The 16,115-nt window shown below is 39.0% G+C and overlaps 1 protein-coding gene across 9 annotated transcripts in view; it reads left to right on the top strand.

The window, feature by feature from the left end:
* The window catches only part of KTN1 (kinectin 1), a 118,982-nt gene that overhangs the window by 51,228 nt on the left and 51,639 nt on the right, over window positions 1-16,115 (top strand). For all 9 annotated transcript variants that reach the window (XM_045288236.1, XM_045288240.1, XM_045288235.1 and 6 more), the window contains 6 exons: window positions 3,767-3,883; window positions 5,248-5,388; window positions 6,848-6,954; window positions 7,694-7,826; window positions 9,442-9,529; window positions 15,899-16,065. In XM_045288236.1, the coding sequence (XP_045144171.1) occupies window positions 3,767-3,883; window positions 5,248-5,388; window positions 6,848-6,954; window positions 7,694-7,826; window positions 9,442-9,529; window positions 15,899-16,065 (753 nt within the window). The remainder of the gene's footprint in view (window positions 1-3,766; window positions 3,884-5,247; window positions 5,389-6,847; window positions 6,955-7,693; window positions 7,827-9,441; window positions 9,530-15,898; window positions 16,066-16,115) is intronic.

Below are 16,115 nucleotides of genomic sequence, written 5' to 3'. Positions count from 1 at the left end.
AAAAATCAGACCTTGATCTATTTACAGGTTTTTCTTTCTTTTTTAAAATTTTAAACTTTTTTTTAAAAATTAATTTATTCTTTTCTTGGTCATTGATTTTCTTTTTTGTTGTCATCGTTGTGTTCTCTTTTGTCGCTTTGTCTTGCTATGCCTTGTTTTTTGGAACTCTTAAAAGCCTGGTGGGGTGGCAAAGCTGAGTAGTCTCCTTGTTAGCATGCTATACACCTGATTAGAGCAGGCCCATCCCCACCATGATACACTGCTCCTTAATGTACTCAATTAGCAAACCATCCTATCTTCTTGCACCTCATTTGCATGGCCCCACCCAGTCATTTGGTGGCCCTTAGAAAGACTAGCTAAGAGGGCCATATTAAGTCATTCTCTGTACTGCAGCTAAAAAGAAAATACTAACATTTGATTATTTTCCACTGTTGGCTTCTAAGTGAACTTGCCTCAATGATATGATTTTCTTAAAGCTTTAAATTACATTTTTAAACATTCTTCCCCTTTCAATTTTTATTAAATATAGCATTTTGGTTTATCATATATTTGTAGTATTTCAAGCCTATCTTATTTTAGTCATAGTTGTGCAGTTTAATAGGTTCAGAGCTCAGTGCCAGTTCTTTTGCTGTATCTGAGTATTTATTTCTTGATTGGCTGAGGTATTTCCTGGAATGTTTTCAAGAAGGATCGATGAAGACTGTATTCCTTAAAGTCTTGGCAAGTTGAAATGTTCCCTTTTCGCTCTATACTTTAAGGATTTTGTGGTGGGGTATAATGTTTCATTTTCTTAAGCATTGTTGATGACACTGCTTTGCTATGTTCTACATTCGTGTTGCTGGCTATATATCTATGTCCAGCCTGAATATTACTCTCTTTCATGTACTTTTTCAAACTGTGCTCTCAAGTAAAAACATATTTTGGGTAATCAATCTGATGCTTATTATTTATTGGGTTTTGCCGTTGTTTACCCTACCGTACAAATAGGATGTGATTCAGTTTCTATGAAGTTCAGTAAACAATAATATAGTCGATAGTTGGCGAATTTTCCTTTGAATATAACACGCTTCTTCATCATTAGATCAAATCAACTTTTATTTCCGGGGAGTTTTATGTAATACAGGACCCCTGGTGGTGAAGTGGTTATGAATTGACTTGCATCCAAAAGCTCAGCAGTTCAAAACCACCAGCCACTCCGGGGGAGAAGGACGAGCTTTTCTACTCCCGGAAAGAGTTAGAGGCTGGGAAACCCACAGAACCCAGTCCTACCGGGTTGCTATGAGTCTATATCAACTCCATGCCCAGTGAGTTCCTATGTAATAGATAACATTTTACATCTCTTAGGGGTCATAGTGAAACCTATGTTGGATTTCCTTTGTCAGTCTCTATCTTTTGTATTTCAGTTCTTTGCAAAACAAACAAATACGAAAAGCGGTTTTATCTTCATCTCTTTGTACTTTTATCAACCTTGGTTTCTGTGACTTTCACTCAGTCTTCAGTAGCATGTCTTAACTTTTTGCTGTTTCACATTGGGTTATATTTCTACAATGGTATTACTTTCACTTCTACTTTGGGTTTTGCCAGCTAATATTTCACCACATTCTGTGCTCTTACATTATCTCTTCTCTGAGTTCTCTCTTGTGCATCTGCTTTTTGCTCTTGCTTTCCAGAGATTAGATTTTTTAAAACCATGTTGGTGTTTATACTCATAACTTTTGTCTGTTTTGACAACTTTTTCCTGGTGATGGATTTTTACTTGTCATGGTTTTCTCATCATTTTCCTTTTCTTGTATGTTGAATAGACTGTATTTCTTTTTGGCTTATGAGGGTTAGTTCAAAAGTATTGCTACAAAATCCTACAAGCTTTCATTAAATAAAAGTGCTAAAATGTAAAGCTGTTGTTCATTGACATTTCTTGAGCTTGGTCTATGCACTTCTGAAAGTGGTATTTCCATTTCGCTAGCTCTTCCTTGAAGAACTCTGCTCTTAGATTTACGCCATGTCACAACGGCAGTTTTGGCATCCTTGAACTCAGATTGTGTTCCTTTGCAATGTTCTTTGCTTTTGGGGAACAAAAGGAAGTGCGTGAAGGGCAAGATAAGGGCTGTTGTGCATATGGATGGGATAAGGGTTCCCAGTGAGATCCTGGTAGGACAATTCTATTACCTTCGAAGAATGAACAGGTGCGTTGTTATGTGTGTTAGTCTGGGTAGACTAGAGAAATTCACAAACACACATGTGTATAAGGGAGAGGTTTATATACAAGAGCAATTGAACATTGAGAAAACATCTCAATCCAGTCCAGCCCAAAGCCATAAGTCTGATATTAGCCCACATGTCTGATACCAATCTATAAAGTCCTCTTCAGACTCATGAAACACATGCAATGAAACCAAATGCAGGACGATCACAAGCCAGTGGGTAGAAAGTCTTTGGGTCCAGTGCCATTGTCAGCATCTCAGTGCTGGCAAGGTCTCTCTCTGGCTTCTCCAGCTTCTGAGGTCTGATTGCATCCATTTGGCTTGTCTTTTGCAATGTCTCCCAGGGAGTAGCAGAGAGAGAGAGGTGTCTTCCACCTCCAAGGAGGAGAACTACGAGATCTCCCAGAATTCTCAGAAGGCCATGCCCACACAGAGGTCTCATTGGCTATCTCCAGATTGACAGCCTAGACTCCACTCCTACACTCTTAATTCTTAAATTGACACCAGATTAGGTGACTGCCACATTGTGCTTGAACAAAAAAAGTGCCATTTTTCTGGCTCTTTTCTCATCAATACAGGTTTCCATTTTCTTAAAACTTCTTTCCGATAAGCTCCTTTGATTGTCCTGCGTCCATCAAGAAAATCTATGAAGATTACACCTCGGAAATCAGAGAACAGTCACCATAACTTCGTGAGCTGACCTCTCTGCCTTGAATTTAATTGGCCCAGAAGATTCCTTCTGAAGCTACTGTTTCGATGGACCTGTTTCCTTCTCTTTTTTTCAAAGCCCTCTTTCAAGACGGAGACAAGTGTATTACTACTGAACAAACCTGTCCACAGTAACTGAGGTTTAGACATGTATTAAACATGCCCGTTAATCCATGTGTAAGACATTTTGTTTGGCACAAACCTGTGCATGTGTGAATGGGAATCCTGGCTTTCCCATGTACACTTCCCTTTCACGTTCATCTTTTTCAGCAATGCTCGTTTGGTGCGACATTTGTGAGAGCTGTGCATCCTTACTTCTGTTTCTCGAGACTGCCTTTCAAGGCAGTTCCTGCCTCTGGTCTTTGCACATGTTCTTGGAGTTCGGTGGGGAATTGTTGGTTTTGTGTCCTTCTGTTAACTTTGGAGAGTTGTGTGGCATGGTACTTCTGTAGTCCTGGGTGTACATATTTACTGTGTCATTGTTGTAAGTACCTGTGTTTGGTCATCACTGCTTTTGGCATTATTTCCTAAGAGTGTGCGTTGGGATCACCGATGATTGTTTCATTAGAGATTTCTATTTTGGTTTCAGAGTAGTTTTCCTGATCCTTTCTTTGGGTTTAACACGACTGTTCTCTAATTCTTTGTCAAGATATCTCAAGTGATTTATGTTTACAAATTAGCACTGGGTAGATCCCACCATTGTGGTTTCTGAATGCTATTTCACTGACCGGTATTTGGCAGATGGTCTGTTTTTATTTGTAACAGAGAACTCTGCATTGACTCACAAACACTTGGAGAGTCTTCGTTTTTCTGACACGTGAGTCATCATTGATTCTATGTTGACTTCTCAATTGCAGTCTAGTAAAGGGGAACTGACTGCACTCGCCCATCAGCTTCAAGAAAAAGAGAAACTCCTCGTTGCTGCAAAGGAAGATGCTGCTGCTACCAAGGGTCGGTGCAAGCAGTTAACCCAGGTGAAGACATTCTCATGTTCAAAGGCTATAAAAACTGTATAAGAAACATTTTAAAAGATTTTAGAAATTGCCCATAATTTCCGATGCACTTATTTATGCAACAAGTTTACTCCAAACAAATAAGAATAGTTATTTTTCTGTCTTTCCTGAAGTTATACTAGACATTTGAGTTATGAATTTAAAAATAACAGCACTGATAGATCTCCCTGATGATACTTTTGGTTAAACATTAGACTGCTAACCACAAGGTCCAAGAGTCAAACCCACCAGTTACTCAGAGGGAGAAAGATGAGGCTGTCTGCTCCCGTAAAGATTTACAGCCTTAGAAACCCACCCTACCTAGGGTTTCAATGAGTTTGGGTTTTTGAGTTACAGATATACTAGTTTCTGAATAGAAGAAGCATTTGGACATTGTGAGCATGCTCTAATTGGGTCTGACAGAATTATCCTCTTTAGAAGGGCAGAACTTGTAATACCATCTGAATTCAATGTATAGGATACATGCAAGGCCCTTACATAAGTGATTGTTTATTGAGATTCTTGTGACATGTACATTTAATTAATGAGAAGCATTAAGTCCAGAAATTTTAGATGAGATGTATCAAAGAACTAAAGACATCACCGGGATGAGAGACTAGAATTGAAACTGTCGAAATGTGGTGTCATTCTCCTGGAAAGTGCTTGTTTCTCCTTTATGGGATTAGATTCAGTAGAGTAAAATGGGTTTGCTTATGAATCACTCATCTTGCTACTTGATGCCATTGTGAGAATGAATGGCCTTGTTGGAATATAAATCCCCTATGGGATCATAAGAAAAAGTTCTGTGACAAAAGTTGGTCAAATTAAGATAAGTTATTAAATAAACAAGCCTGCTTCCCTAGTAGTAGAAACTTCAGTGTAATTGTGTGTGGTGAATTTTCTGAAGGGGCCCTGTTAAGCAATGCTCAACTGCTAACTGCGAGGTCAGTGTTTCAACCCCCCAGGATCTCCGGAAGAATGACTTTTTAAAATCATTTTATTGGGGGCTCATACAACTCTTATCACAGTCCATACATACATCCATTGTGTCAGGCACATTTGTACATTTGTTGCCATCATCGTTCTCAAAACATTTTCTTTCTACTTGAGCCCTTGGTATCAGCTTCTTATTTTTTCTCCTCCCTCATGAACCCTTGATAATTTATAAATTATTATTATTTTGTCATGTCTACACTGTCTTGATGTCTCTCAGGAATGACTTTTTAAAGTCCGTTTGATCTTCAAGTACTTCTTGTTTCAGAATGCAGGACCAATTTATTGAAGTTATTGTACTTGCTTTTAATAATATGATTTCTAGTCATTTCTTTTTGGTTTTACTCTCCTAGGAAATGATGACAGAGAAAGAGAGAAGCAATGTGGTTATAGCAAGGATGAAAGATCGGATTGGAACATTAGAAAAAGAGCACAATGTATTTCAAAACAAAATGCATGTCAGTTATCAGGAGACCCAGCAGATGCAGTTGAAGGTATGTCTCCTCCTCTGGAAACAAAGGGAAATCTCTGCATTTGCATGCTTCGTCACAGACTCTTGGTCTGTGCGTGGCCAGCTGTTGGCCCAGCCAGGGTACAGTGACCAGGTAACCTTGTTCTCTCTTCTTAGTGGGTGGTAAACAGTGTGTCTTAGATGAGGACGAGGTGGGGAGGAGCTAGGAGAACACGCACAGCCAAACATGCCAATTCAATAGTTGCCACATGTGTACTTCAGTGGCAATAGTTACATTCTTTGAATTCTGGAAATATTTTTATCTTCTTTTCCTGAATGGTTCTTCCCTGATTAACATAAACCTTCTAAGGCAGTGGTTCTCAACTGTCCTAATGCCAAGACCATTTAATACAGTTCCTCATGTTGTGGTGACCTCCCCGCCCCACCATAAAATTATTTTCGTTGCTACTTCCTAACTCTTAATTTTGCTACTGTTATGACTCAGGCGACCCCTGTGAAAGGGCCATTTGGATTTATAAAGCCTCAGAAGCCCCAGGGGCAGTTTTATGTTGACCTGTAGGGTCACTGTGAATTGGCATTGAGTTAATGACAGTGAGTTTGGTTGTCAGTTTGATTTCCCATAGATAATGTTTGAAAGAGCATAATGCTAAAGGCACACCTTTTATTTTTGCTAGTTAAGCTATTATTTGTTTAAGAAGTCTTCAGGGGATGGATATTTTTGGTTTATGGTTTAAAAGATTATCTCTGGGTAAAAGTTTTCAGGGTTCAAGCACTCTCCATGCCTCTTGAGTCCATGAGAAATGGACATTCTGTCCTGTTTTCCCCTCTTCATATTAGTATTTGTAATGACTGCTCAGACATAGGGTAGAGAATAGAACAAGGGATAGTGAGAAAGCCTTTTCAGGGCTCCAAGGGCCTGACATCAGGTATCGACAAAGTTGGTGACACATTGTGTGAGTTAAGTAGGGCTCGTTGACAGAGAAGAGAGGGGTGATAGTGTGACAGATGACTACCAGGGCTTTGGCTTAGGTGACCTGTCTTTTTGTTAGTGCTTATTCTTTTGCCTTTGTCTGCTGTCAACATCCCATAAGGTACTGTTCTGACTGCCTGTCTTTCTCCGTCTGTCACCTGCTCTCATGATTTCAGTTAGGTCTGGACCAGTGAGGAGGAGGAGGTCTTACTTGTTTCTTCTAAAGACATCGCATCATTGTTGTTACTGATTAAGAAGTTATTTATGAACGTGGCCTGGGTCTGTTTCCAAGGTGCTTTATAATGTTACACCCTATGACATTGCACCTTTTCTTTGCATTCATCACCAGTAAAAATTAGTTTTTCAAGATTGGTTTTTATTTATTGCCAAAGAATGGTCCATATTTTCTTTGGCTGGTACCTTTTGTGTTTTCATTATTATAGCATTTCTGTTGTAAGACAGTATTGGCAATCATTGTTTTCTAAATCTTATTTGCATAAAATAATTTTAGTTTCAGCAATTTCGTGAGGAGATGGAAGAAGAGAGAGCTCGTTTGAAGCAGGAAAATGGTATACTGAGAGATGCTGTCAGCAATACTACAAACCAACTGGAAAGCAAGTATGTTTCCAAATGCTTTATTTCATTTAAATGGCAGAGTATTTTCTTGAATCATCAGAATGGTGGGTAATAGCAATTGGTTAGACGCTTGTTTCTAAATGGAGTTAATTTTCAAAAACAATTCCCTTTGCCTACCTAAAGATCCTCTTCAGTTAAATTGCTCTTTGATGAGTACTTGCACCACCAGTGAAACAGTCTGTAACTCTGTGTGTGACTGAATGGACGTGTTCTGTATGCTTACGTTCTTGTTCTGGAATGAACCATATTTACTTACCGGGGTGAATGGTTACAGGTAACAGGTCCTGGCTGTTACCCTGGGAAGGTTATCATTCAGTATCTCTGCAGTGGAGCCCACGAGTCTGTACACTAAGACACCTTCCTGTAATGTTAGGGACTCGGCAGCCACGCTCTGAGAAATGCACAGAGGGAGGAGCCTCTCCGACGACTTGCTTTCCATAGGTTGTCAGGCCAGCTTGAGGGTGACCCTTGTGTTTTCATGCTCAAAAGCTGAGATCATCCATTTCCCTTGGTATTTCACAGTGGTTCTGGAATTTGTGTAATTGTCATTAGAATCCAATTATGTGGGAGTTATGGTCACCAAACTTCATTATTTGTAGTCATTTATTAATATTACTTTTCAGTTTGCTGTAAGTGAAATTAGAAGCTAAGAAAATGAATATAAAATGCCCTATATGCCTTTATAAGAATGGAAGGTTCTTAATCCAGTTACTCTTTTCAGGCAGTCTGCTGAACTGAATAAACTGCGCCAGGATTACGCGAGGCTAGTGAATGAGCTGACTGAGAAAACGGGAAAGCTACAACAAGAGGAAGGCCAAAAGAAGAATGCAGAGCAAGCAGTTACTCAGCTGAAGGTGATTTCTTCCTACCTCTGTCTGTTGCTTTACGAATAATGATGCTACTCAGCCCCGTGACCTAAATGTGTATGTAGGTTTGAGAAATGTCCTTTGAAGCTGATTGGTATCTGTAGTCCAAGTGTTCTGCCATAGGGATGCCTGGGCCCTGATGAAGCAATGGTGTATAAGGTTGAGTTCGAAGTTAAGGTGTTTGAAGACAGAAAAATAAAATTGGCTGATTGACAGGTATAAATAAAATTTTATATGTGAGGCCTCAAGGTCTGCATGTGTAAGACACAAGCCATGTATAGAAATTTAACATTTCTTCCTCATAACTTAGAATTTCTCAGGGAGCCCACTGAACTTGTGTTTCGTTGACGTTTCTTTTTCTTGAGTCACAAAACCATGAAATGCTGATACCCAGACTGACTGAGAGGGCAGCCACTTTTCTCTTGTTCCTTTATATACACTCTAGACTGTTATATACATTCAGTGAAATCCTTAGAAGAATCACCTGTTCTTTTCATTGGGGAGAAGGTTGGCTGAAAATGGCAGTTTTGTGTAAGTTAAATGTAACCTCAAGATGTTAGACAGACTCCCCCTTAGACCATAGCTGCAGTTGTCTCTTGATAGCAGGTCAAGGTTAATAGAGGGAAATTGGTCTGTGAGAAAACTGGATGTGGAAAATAATGGTGAGAGGTTTTTTTCTTCTGAAATCTTCCTGGATCTCTTTGAAGACTTGATATACTTGTCCTTTTATCTAATGTCGGTCTTGCTGGTGGGTTTACAGTTTGCATTTCTAGGTTAGGAAGTCTGTCCTCTAGATACAGATAAATGGGTATATGACATTAAAGATTATAGTCATAATGGAAGTGCTCTGCTGTAAGTACATGAACCTTATAAATTTGGGACACAGGTTGAAGCAATTAGTTGTAAACTGAAGGTATTTCTTGAGAGAGATTTATCTCCTTGAAAACCCTCTGGAGCAGATTTACTTTGACTTTCAGTTCACTATAAGTTGAAATCCACTTGATTCCCAGGTTTGATTTTTGGGTCACTGAGAATTAGCAATAAAGATATCATCCAGTTGTTTGGAATGCTTATCAGCTGAAAGAAGATTAATGGGTCATCGCTAAGTAGATCAGCTAGAGATAGATATAGTAGTAGCTGTCTTGATCCAACTGTACCAATATTTAGATTTTGAAATAATCTCCAGCTAGTTAATCCTATAGGAGCCCTGCTGGGGTAGTGGTTACGCGTTGGGCTGGGATCTGCATGGTCGGCAGTTCAAAACCACCAGAAGCTCTGCAGAAGAAAGACTGAGCTTTCTACTCCCATAAATAGTTACAGTCTTGGAAAAATCCCCCAAGGCAGTCAGCATTGACTACATGGCAGTGAGTGAGTGAGTGAGTGAGTGAGTAAATCCTTTTGGGTGGCTGTGACTGATAAATAAATAAGCACACGGCTTTCAGAATGAGTGTGTGTGTGCCAATCTTAATTAAAATGCAGGAGTCTAGTTAGACTAGACATTTTTATGATGTGGCGGTAAAGATAAAGGATGATACGTTGGGAAAAAAAAGCGGTTGAATTCTGTTCTTGCTGTTCAGCTCATCCTTTCTTTCTAAATGTCAAGGTTCAACTACAAGAAGCTGAGCGGAGGTGGGAAGACGTCCAGAGCTATATCAGGAAGAGAACAGCAGAACATGAGGCAGCACAACAAGGTACAGGCCCACCTCGGCTTAGTGTGCTCGATCTTATTGCTCCCCTCAGCCACTTCGTGGCTACATGCACCTTGAAGGTTGGTGGCAAGCCTCCAGCAAGTCTTTGGGTGCCATTTTTCCCACAGCATGTACCCACCTCGTGCCTTTCTCTGTCACATATTGGCTTTCTCACAGTATTTCAGAGGTTTTCATAATGTACTTTAGGTAGACTACAGGATAGTACTAACATAACTTTTATGCGCATTGGGGGGAAAAAAGAATTCACACAGCTCACTCTATGGTGATATTTGCTTTTTTGAAATGGTCTGGAATCAAACCCACAGTAGCTTCAAGGTATGCTTGGATCTAATTTTGGGTAAAATATCCTCCTTTCTACATCATGAAGAAAATATAACCTGCACATTTTGGTAAAAGCTCAGTAAAAATAGCTCTAAATTAAAAATAGCTTTTATACTTTGATAGTACATTTCTTTGACATTTGCTAAAGTTCTAAAAATAAGCTTTCTACTAGCTTTGCCAAAGCAGTAGGTTACAGGCAAAGTTATAATACTAAATTGGGTAATGCCACTAGTTTGTCATACCGTGGTAGCTTGTGTGTTGCTGTGATGCTGGAAGCTATGTCACTGGTATTTCAAATGCCAGCGGGGTCACCCAAAGTGAACAGATTTCGACGGCACTTCCAGACTAAGAAGGACAGGCTACAAAGAAAGAATCCCCCGCCCACTTTGGAGAAAGTCACTGTGAAAATCTTCATGCGTAGCACGGAAACATGGTCGGATACTGAAAGCCTGAGGAATGGAAGCAGAACATTGTTGGAGACGGTGCTCGAGCACGGGCCCCTGGGGTGAGAAGGTGCTTGAAATGTCACTGAGGAGGAGCTGGTTTCTCAAAGTAGAGTGGACCACGGTGAGGTGAGTGGAGTAAACCTGTGGGAATGGAGCATTTGAGATCTTCATTTACCGTTAAGGACTCACCTCAAATTGAGAAGGAAAAGTTATAAAAATTGAATAATTAGAGTATACAAAGTATAAATCTAGGAAAATTGGAAGTTGTCAGAAATGAAGTGGAACACATAAGATCAGTATTCTAGGCTTAGTGAACTAAAATAAACTTGTATTAACCCCTTTGAATCAGAAAATCATGATCTGTGCTAGGAATGACACAAGAGGAATGGGCGTTTCATTCGTTGTCAAAAACTACATTTCAAAATTAGTTTGAAGTAAGTGCTGTCTGTAACAGGATTAAATCTATCCTCTGATTAAATCCCATCAAAACAACTATTATTCAAATTTATGCGCCAACCACAAAAACTAATGATGAAGAAATAGAAGAATTCTACCAATGTCTTCAATCTGAAATTGATCAAATACCCTTATTCAACAACACAAACTGACTATACATATGGACTTCTCTAGATGACATACACGGAAATCAAATTGGCTACATCTGTGGGAAACAATTGAGAAGCTCAGTATCAGCAGATAAAACCAGGCCAGGGACTGACTGTGGATCAGATCATCAATTACTTATATTGATGTTCGCGATGAAGCTGAAGAAAATCAAACCAAGTCCACAAGAGCCAAAATATGACCTTGAGTCCATCCCACCTGAATTTCGAGAACCTCTCAAGAACCGATTAGACACATTGAACGGTGATGACAGAAGGCCCGATGAACTATGGGAGAACATCATTTGTGAAGAAAGCCAAAGGTCAAAGGGACAAGAAATAGAAAAAAAATCAAAGTGGATGTCATCAGAGATTCTGAAACTTGTTCCTAAATGTAGAGTACCTAAGGCAAATGGAAAGGATGATAAAGTCAGATACCTAAATAGAAAATTACAAAGGTCAGCAAAGAAGACAAAGTAAAAGATTATAATGAAATATGCACAGCCCTAGAGCTAGAAAAGTAAAAAGGAAGAATGCTGTCAGCATATCTGAAACTGAAAGAACTCAAGAGAAAACCAAGTCGTGAGTTGGAAAGTGGGTAAAATAGTCAAGGACAGAGAAAGCATTGAGAGACGATGGAGAGAGTATACAGAGTCACTGTACCAAAAAGAGCTAGTTGACATCCCACCATTTCAAGAGGTACAACATGGAATGGTAGTGGTGGAAGAAGTACAAGCTGTTTTGAAAGCATTAGCTAAAATCAAGGCTCCAGGAATTGATGGGATACTAATTGAAATATTTCAACAGGCTGGTGCAGCATTGGAAGCACTCACTCATCTATGCCAGGTAATTTGGAAGACAGCTACTTGGCCAACTGACTGGAAGAGATCCCTATTTGTATCAGTTCCAAAGAAAAATGACTCAACAGAATGCTCAAATTATAGAACAGTATCACTGACATCCCATGCAAATATAATTTTGCTGATTAGCCAACAGTTGCAGCAGTACATTGGTAGAGAGCTGTCAGAGGTTCAAGCCATATTCTGAAGAGGTTGTAAAACAAGGTATACCATTGCTGATGTCAGCTAGATCTTAGCTGGCAGCAGAAAATACCAGGATGTTTACTTATGTTTTATTGACTTTGCCAAAGCATTTGACTAAGTGCATCATAACAAACTGTGGACAGCCTTGAGAATAATGGGAATTCCAGAACACTTCATTGTGCTCACAAGGAACTTATACTTGGATCCAGAGGCAGTTGTTCCAACAGAGCAAGGTCAGACTGCATCATTTAAAATCAGGAAAGGTGCGCATTAGGGTGGTGGGTCTCTCACTTGACCCAATCTGTATACTGAACAAATCCATCAGGGAAGTTGGATTCTATGAAGAAGAATGTGGCATCAAGTTTTGGGGAAGCCTCATTCACCTGAAATATGCAAATGGCACAATCATGCTTGCTGAAAGTAAGGAGTACTTGCAGGATTTGTGATGAAGATCAAGGATAGTAGCTTTTAGTATAGATTACAATTCAATGTAAAGAAGACCAAAACCCTCACAACTGTACCAAAAGGTCACATCATGATCATTGGAGAAAAGACTGAAGCCACAGATTTTATCTTGGATCCACAATCAATGCTCATAGGACAGTAGTCAAGAGATCAGACTACACATTGCATTGGGTAAGTCTGCTGCACAAGAACTCTTTAGGCTTTTGAAAAGCAAGGGTGTTACTTTGAGGACTTAAGGTGTGCCTGACCAAAGCCAAGGTATTTTCAGTTGCCTCATCTGTACATGAAAATTGGACATCGAATAAAGAAGACCAAAGAATTGATTGGTTTGAATTGTGGTGCTGGAGAAGAATATTGAAAGTACCATGGACCGCAAAAGGGTAAACAAATCTGTCTTGGAAGAAGTACAGCCAGAATGCTCTTTAAATACAAGAATGGTGAGATTGAGTCTCACATACTTTGGACATGTTGCCGGCGGGGGCAAGTCCCTGGAGAAGGACAATTATGTTTGGTAAAGTAGAAGGGCAGTGTAAAAGAGGTAGGGTTCTCAAGGAGATGGATGGACAGTGTGGCTGCAGCACAACAGTGGGTGCAAACATAGGAACAGTTGTGAAGATGGTCTAGAACAGGGCACTGGGTCCTTCTCTCTACATCGGGTAGCTATGGGTCGGAACTGGCTCAACAAGGCAATGAGAGTAGAATTCCCTTTCTGTAGTTATTCCACCCTTTGGTTCTTTGACCAACTCTTTATTGCTTTTTTTTTTTTTTTTTTTGAGAAATGATCCGTTTTCTGTTATGTGAAGAGGAGAACAGTGGAGGCATTATCATCCTAAATTGTTTGCCTACTTAATAAATGCTCGCTTGTCATGCTCATCTATTCTGATTTTGACAGAGCTACTTGGATGAGAATGGAGCTGGTGTCCTGTGGTTAAGGGGGCTTCAAATTGTTCATTGAAAACAAATCCCATTTTTTTTAATCACTTGATTTTTTTTTTTTCTTTAAAATTCGCCTTCCTCTTGGGTTCCTGGAATCAGCTCATTTTCCTTTTTTAAAATTTTTTTAATTTGATAATTATTGAGAGAACTCTTTTAAGTCTCTCCTATCAGAGTTACTAGTCTAGGTCTTGTTTTTACAGATATGAAAAGGAAAATATATCTGCAGTGAACTGGCTAACTATTCTTAAAGATTCTTCACTTTGAATCCAGTTCCTCGGAATTGTTTTTGACATAAATCGTTAATGTCTCTTAAAAAACCTTTATTTTTGAACCTTGGTGAAGGTTTATAGAGCAGATCATTATTTTCACTTTTAGTAATTTATACAAATTTCTCTTAATTTCATTTTTCCACAAACTTTTGAAGCTTCTTTTTGTTTTTTAATCTTGGCAACCCTTTTAAGCTAATAAAATAAGAGTTCTAAGGACTGATTCATCATCACACAGCGTTTTGGCTCTTTGGCTCCTTTGATTCCCTTGCTTTTTCTTCCCCTAAAGATCTACCTCCGTCTCAATATCAAAATATACTCAAGGTACTTGAAGGCTTGTTTCTTTGCATTTTGCATTTAACATTGGGATTTATGTTATGATACATTAGTTTACCTTTTAAGTTAGTGTTTTATATTTCATCAGTGTACAACAATAGAAATCTTGCTAAAAGACTTGTAACAATGAACAGAAATCTTACATTTTACTCTGACCAGAGGCAGTGCTTTTGAGCCATCTCTTAGTATTTTTAGTATTTCCTTTCATATTTCTAAATGAGCACTTCGTTTATGCTACTCTCCTTTGAGCAATCACTTCAAATATGTGTAACTTTTTGTTCATAATGTGAGGGTTTTAACACTACCATGACATTCCTCCTAACTGACCCTTATTCTCCGGATACGGAACCATGTATACACTTTTCCGTGGTTTCAACAGTCAAATGTTAGGCCATCATGACTTTGCTACTCAATGCTGAGCTAAGTATATGAGGGAGCTTCAAAGAGTTTGTGGAAGAATTCCGTTATTTTTCATTGCATCTTTTCATGAACTTGTTGACGCCCATTCTGTATTAAAACTGCAGTTCCCTTCTTGAACAACCTTTTTTTGTGTGCATGTTTCCTGAAGCTGCTATTGCCTTATTTTTTATTTGCTGGATATTTTGTTTTATTGTTAGTTTTTTATTTTATCTGTGGCTAAATGGCCCTCTTCCTTCCTCCCTGTAGCCTCCCAACTTCATATCTCTGAAAGCATCTGTAAGTTCTGATTTCCTCGGTAAGGCCTATCCCTGTGGAGTGTTGACTTTTTCTCCTGTGCTCATTGCTTTCTTCTGAGACTTCTTCTCTCTCTATTTCTGAATCCCGATGACGGTCACCGTGCTGCCTTTGCTACCCTCACTTAGTAGAGCCCGTCCATCTCAGTAGCATCATGAGACGGGTCTTGAGCATCTTTTTGGAAACTTTGTATGTCTAAAAATACCTTTATGGTACTTCTGTATGTGATTGGTAGTTTGAGTGGATGTAGAGTTTGGATATAATAATCTCACAGAATTGTGAAGGCCTTAAATTTACTGCTTTAACTTCTAGTCTTGTTGGCAAACAGTATATTCTTTGTTGTCATCTTACCTGTGACCATTACATCTTAAATTTTTAAAGAGCTTTTTCTTGAGTGCTGGCCTGTTATGAAAGTAATATTTTACATTTCCTGAAACACACGTATTTATTTCTGATTTGGACTTGTGGGGTGGGGAGGTGCTTTTTCTTGGTGTGTGTACCTCACTGTGTCCTAGGGTAGTGTATGTGTGTTACGAACACTTTTTCCCTCTCGCTTTGTTGGGTGCTGTGTATGAAAAAGTATTTTGGAATAGAATAAGGCTTTGAGAATTTAAATCCAGCTAAGATGACTTGTGTTTCTGGGGCTTTCTGGAAAATGTCCCCATCTCACTTCTCGAAATTAATGATCCCCTACTCAATTTGTGTTCATGTATTTATTATCTTCATAAATGGAGTTACATCATTTCCTGGTTATGGTGAAGATTCCTTTTTGTTTACCATTTTTCTTGTTTTAACATTCTTTCTAGGAAGAGAGGCAGAAAAATTTTACTTCATCATTTAAAACCAGGATGCTTGCCACTCTTCAGATAGATTTCCTCACCATCTTTCTCTGTTCTTGGGGCAAGAGAGTACATTAAATTCATAAGGAACTTACCATGTACCTTATTAAAATGCCTTAGATGAAATAAAGAATTTGTTCAATAAATGATAATGCAGTCTTTAAACATTCATAAACGGCTTTTATTGAGTATATTCTGAGGATTGGGCCTTGAACACAGTTCAAAAGAAAATCTTTGACCTCCCAAAGCTTTTTTTCTGGTCAACGCTATGAGCAAGGCAAGTAACCAGGAGCAGCAGTGTCTTCTAAAGGAAATAGTACTAAAGATGAGGATGAGTAGCCAAATGAAGGAGAAGACGTTTTTAAATGTAATGTTGGTTACAGATTTACAGGGCAAATTTGTGGCCAAAGAAAATGAAGTACAGAGTCTGCATAGTAAGCTGACAGAGACTTTGATGTCCAAACAACACCTGGAGCAAAGACTAATGCAGTTAATGGAATCAGAACAGAAAAGGGCGAACAAAGAGGAATCTCTGCAAATGCAAGTCCAGGTATCTAGATCTGCCTTAAAATAAAGTGTGTGTGTGTGTGTGTGTGTGTG

Source organism: Echinops telfairi, unplaced genomic scaffold (genome assembly GCF_000313985.2).
Source record: "Echinops telfairi isolate 266 unplaced genomic scaffold, ASM31398v2 ScPeMD7_18;HRSCAF=68, whole genome shotgun sequence".
In the NCBI taxonomy this organism is placed as follows: Eukaryota; Metazoa; Chordata; class Mammalia; order Afrosoricida; family Tenrecidae; genus Echinops; species Echinops telfairi.
This window is presented reverse-complemented; position numbering and strand designations above follow the sequence as displayed.